The 5,316-nt window shown below is 43.4% G+C and overlaps 1 protein-coding gene across 1 annotated transcript; it reads left to right on the forward strand.

Moving 5' to 3' along the window:
* Window positions 1-4,042: 4,042 nt before the first annotated feature.
* Window positions 4,043-4,894, forward strand: LOC131252770 (stemmadenine O-acetyltransferase-like). The gene has a single exon (XM_058253495.1). It carries the CDS (start codon window positions 4,043-4,045, stop codon window positions 4,892-4,894), a length of 852 nt encoding a protein of 283 aa, XP_058109478.1.
* The last annotated feature ends 422 nt before the right edge of the window (window positions 4,895-5,316 follow it).

The raw sequence follows: 5,316 nt of genomic DNA on the forward strand, positions 1-5,316 counted from the left end.
TTTGCATACCTTTTACCCTTGGAGTCTCTCCTATTTATAGGACTAGGAGGTCCCACCGTGCAGGGATTCTCTTCCAAATATTTCGAAGATTTGATTTAATTACAATCTGTTTACGGGTGCTTCCCGATCCCGAAATTTTCGGGATCAAGAATCCTTTTACAAGATTTTCGGGATATTATTTATACTTACATCGTCTCTTCCTTACTCGGCTCAGCCATAACCGACTCTAATGAAAGATGAGTCTAGGCTGGCTGTAAGGATAATACTTTTTGCCTTCTGTCGGACGATATAGAGTCGGCTGTAACCGATACTCCTCACTCCGATAGCCGACACTATAACCGAACTAATATGACTCGGTTTTATGGTCGGTCAAGTGACTTCTAGCATTCGAGTCTTAATCAGCCCTTTTGACATTGCTGCCTCATTAACCGAGTCAACTTTATGCGTCTTATATATTTTGCCTATGGCTCTTGACTCTTTAAGTCTCGGTCGGATTTCATTTCCTACAAATCCGATCTAAGTCTCTCCTTTACGCTTCGTCTTGTCTCGGTCCGGCCTGTTGCCTCGGGTTCTCGGGCCGTGCCAGTAGAGTTGGTCCATTCCATAACTGGGTCTCCGGACTTGTCATATTTTTCCCTAACAGTAAGCTCCCTTACTCCTTGTGTCAATCGCGTTGACGCTGAGGAGTAACAAATCTCTCTTTAGCTCAGTTTGCACTGGAGACCGGGGTTATGATGGAGCATTTAGTACTCTTTAGGTCGTCCTTAACGTACGTCGGTTCGTTGCTCGAGGTTATACGTGCGGACAGCCGTCGAAACGATTTGCCTACTTATGAACGTTGGACACGTGACGAGGGCATTACTTGTGTCAGTCGGCGTACGCCACGTGTCGGATGGGGGAGTCAAAACAGGTATCGATTTGACTCCTCCTTAAATGCTTCTACCACGTGGCAGGGCTATAAAAGGAGGAGTAGGATTCATTTCTCCATTTTTGCGCCTCCTTGTTCCTTTTTCCTTTTTCTCCTCCTCTCTCCTTTTCTCCCCTGCCTGTCTTCATTGTCCTCGCGTTTCGCCATTTTCTCCACTGTCTCCATCTTCCTTTTTCCTTTTGCTTCCCTGTCTGTGTATTTTTCGCCTCTCCAGTGAGTTCTCTCCCTCCCTTTCCTTTTTAATCTTAATGGCAATGCATTCTTCAAGTCCCCGGGAGGGGATTTTCGGTGATGAGGACGAAACGAGACATCTCTGGAATGTCTTGGAATCACCCTCATTACTGACAGAGATGGTGATAGGTGTCAATGAAGCTTTCCAGTTCTCTGAAAGAGTGTTTGGGACTTCAGCGGAACGTCTTGCTTCGGCAGGTCCTTCTAGTAAAGGAGCGTCTCTGGTGATTGCCCTAGGCAGACCTAACCCTTATTTTCCTGGGGATGAACTGGAAAAAGAGGATGATGAGTTTGAAGAAACCACTAAGTCGGTTCCTCTTAGGAGATCGGCACGGGCCGTTGAATCGGCAGACGAAGAAGGGGAGGCTGCCGAAGGAGGGGACGCTGGAGATGAGCAGAAGGGTCTGGTCCCCTCAGTTTTAACTGAGGCAGACTTGGAAAAAATTTGAGTTGGGTACCATATCCCTGACTCAGTTATTCTTCATCTTCCCCTCCCGAGTGAATTACCCGACCATCCTCCTCTTGGGATGGTAGCGATTTTTCAAGTCGCTATGCAATGTGGCTTGTGTCTGCCCTTCAACCCGTTGCTCGGGATTTTCTTTCTCGATTTCGAATTGCTCCCGGGCAGATAGTTCCGAATGGGTGGAGGAACTTGTTCAGATGTTCAGTCTTGTGGGCTGAGGCAGAGCATCCCCCGCTGACTATTGACGAGTTTCTCTATCTGTACCAAGTACGACCAAACCCTCAGCAGCCCGGCTAGTACTTTTTGAGCGCTTGGTGGAATAAGGGTGGCTCTTTGATAACCGACCATCCTACTTCCAACAAGCACTAGAGAGAGAGGTGGTTCTGGGTGTGCGGTCGCTAGGTGTCGACCTCTTTCTTGGACCGTTCTTCTAGTTATTACCATTACAACGCATTCACAGTTTCTGGGTAGAACGTGAAAAATGACTTTTTGTACAGATTCCCACAGACGGCGCCAGACTGTTGATGTAAAAATCTAGTCCACCCTCTTTAGACCTTCGAGTACCTGCACAGGGAGAAGACAAAGGAGACCTTGGCTAGAGTAGGGGACCCTCCGATGCTAAAGTCAGGTTAGGAATCTAGATCTTATAGTATTGAGGGGGCTTGGGAGAGAGTTTTTGCGTACCTTTCACCCTTAGAGTCTCTCCTATTTATAGGACCAGGAAGTCCCATCGTGCAGGGATTCTCTTTCAAATATCTCGAAATTTTGATTTAATTACAATCTGTTTACGGATGCTTTCCGATCCTGAGATTTTAGGGATCGGGAATCCTTTTACAAGATTTTTGGGATGGTGTTTATATTTACACCGTCTCTTCCTTCCTCGGCTCGGCCTTAACCGACTCTAATGAAAGATGAGTCTAGGTTGGCTGCAAGGATAAGACTTTTTACCTTCTGTTTGACGATATAGAGTCAGCTGTAACCGATACTCCTTACTCCGATAGTCGACACTATAACCGAACTAATATGACTTGGTTTTATAGTCGGTCAAGTGACTTCTAGCATTCGGGTCTTAATCAGCCCTTTTGACGTTGCTGCCTTGTTAACCGAGTCAACTTTATGCGTCTTATATATTTTACCTATGGCTCTTGACTCTTTAAGTCTCGGTCGGATTTCATTTCCTACAAATCCAAGATAAGTCTCTCCTTTAGGCTTCGTCTTGTCTCGGTCCGACCAGTTGCCTCGGGCTCTCGGGCCGTGCCAGTAGAGTTGGTCCATTCCATAACCGGGTCTCCGGACTTGTCATATTTTTTCCTAACAACTTCTATGAAGAACTATACAAAATCAGGCAATATGTTATTCAATATTGTTGCTTAACATGTAAGTTACTAACCTGATGCAATATTTAAAAATGAGAAATGCTCAGTCACACCTAACTAGTTGTAGGTCTAATTAGTTGATGTATGGGACTGAATCACAATACTTGTATGCCATCTCGCCCTTCCACCACCATTATATACCTCTTATAATAAAAAATGAAATGCCTCAAAAATCAGGTCAATCTAACCATTAGATGACCCACATGAATATGGACATTTTTGGTTGGTTGTTCATTGTTTTCTATCAATGTAACCCACCTAATAGTTGGATCCACCTGATTTCCGCGGCATCCTGTTTTCTCGGTGGACACCATACTAGATGAGTTGGATTTCTACAAAACATCTCTTTTGAAATTATTCATGTCTATAATTAAATGTATTACAAGTGCTTTCTATAATTAAATTTGTAAAAGCTTTATATTAATTCCACATTCATTTCCCACCTGTCAAAAATACTATTTCACCTACCTGCATGTTTCATGTGATTGGTGCTCTCTCTCTTTGTATGCGCATATAGAATTTCAGAAGCTACATATAAGAGTTTTGTCTGAAGTACTTTAGACCCAAAACCATAAAATACTCATCTTATAACAAAAACAATATGTTGAAGATTCATGTCATCAATAGGGTAAGCATCAAACCATCTTCTCCAACCCCAAATCACTTGTCTAACTTCAAGCTATCCTTACTAGATCAACGGGCCTCCCTTGCCTACATACCCATCATATACTTCTATGTAGTGATGGTAGCAATCATCACATCTCAACCATTGAAAAAGTTCAACAACTAAAGAAATCGCTATCGGACACATTAACCTCCTATTACCCGTTAGCCGGACGGTTCAAAGAAAATTATTCAGCGGTCGAATGCAACGACAATGGTGTTGAATTTTCAGAAGCTCGAGTGCATGGTCGGTTATCGGAGTTCCTTGAAAAACCCTACGTCGAGTACCTGAATCTATTGGTTCCATGCAGTATATTGCGTGCCAGATCAGGTTGGGACATGATCCTAGCCATCCAGGTGAATGTATTTGATTGTGGTGGAATGGCGATTGGAGTGTGCTTTTGTCACAAGATCATTGATGCTGCCTCATTGGCCACATTGATGAATGGGTGGGCCAGCATATCACGTGGTGAAACCATCTCCAACCCAGACTTCCAGTCTTCCAAGCTTTTCCCAACCGAAGGGCCTGTTGCTTTCGTTGGGCCTAACATGAAAGAGAACATTGTGACAAAGAGGCTTTTATTCGATGCGTCCATGATAGCTACCCTTAGAGTTAGACCAGCCAACCATTTGGAAAACCATCCCACACGGGTCGAAGCAGTGACGGTGCTTATCTGGCGATGCATGATGCGGGCATGTGGAGCCAAAGAGGGGTTGTCAAAGACGTCCATGGAGGTGCATGCGGTGAACTTGCGGGGAAGAATGGTGCCGCCAGTGCCGGAATATTCGTTTGGGAATTTGTTGGTTTTGGCGACATCTGTGGCAATGGAGGAAGAGTGCCACATAGACACTCAACATTATCTAGAGAGGAAAATAAGGGATGCAACAAGAGAAATAGATATTGATTACATAAAACAACTCCAAAAAACAGATGGGGTTTCAAGGGTAGATGAATTAATAGATGAGAAGATCAAAAAATACTCGAATTGGGGTAGAGACTTGTATGCCTTTTCTAGTTGGTGTAGGTTTCCTTTCTATGATGCGGATTTTGGATGGGGAAGGCCTACTTGGGTTTGTACTAGCTGTTGGGGTGCAAAGAACAGTACGATTTTAATGGATACAAGAGATGGTGATGGCATAGAAGCATGGGTGAACATGGAGGATGTGGATATGGCTATATTTGAACAAGACCAGGAGCTTCTTTCTTTTGTTACCCCTTCATCCATTGATTGAAACTCGATCAGAACTTGGCCTGTGGACCTAGAGTTTATAACTTTAATGAAATAAAAAGAGTCCGAGTTAACTTGGTTCGTGTGGTTATGAAGTCATGTTAGAGTGAGTTGAGTATATATTATTTGGTGGTCTTTATACTATTATATATTCCTTTTCTTATTTCTTAAATTTCTTTTTTCACCTCATATGGTCACTCAAACGCCGAAGTTAAGTCACGATGTGAAAAAGGGGAAAAAAGACAAATTTTGATAAGGTTGCAGACTGTCTGAAAAATCCTTTGATTTAAAGACAGCTATGAACCTATGAATGGTCTCTAAAATTTCAGATCAAAATGACCAAGTCACTGAACTGATCCAAGTTGGGGTTCAAGTTGAGTTGCATGAGCTCAGAAAAAAAAATTTGATCTCCAAAAACCAACTCCA

Source organism: Magnolia sinica, chromosome 1, assembly GCF_029962835.1.
Source record: "Magnolia sinica isolate HGM2019 chromosome 1, MsV1, whole genome shotgun sequence".
In the NCBI taxonomy this organism is placed as follows: domain Eukaryota; kingdom Viridiplantae; phylum Streptophyta; class Magnoliopsida; order Magnoliales; family Magnoliaceae; genus Magnolia; species Magnolia sinica.

Excerpts from the sequence above, each read along its gene's own strand:
- LOC131252770 (XM_058253495.1), top strand. The coding sequence starts at position 4,043 with ATGGCGATTGGAGTGTGCTTTTGTCACAAGATCATTGATGCTGCCTCA.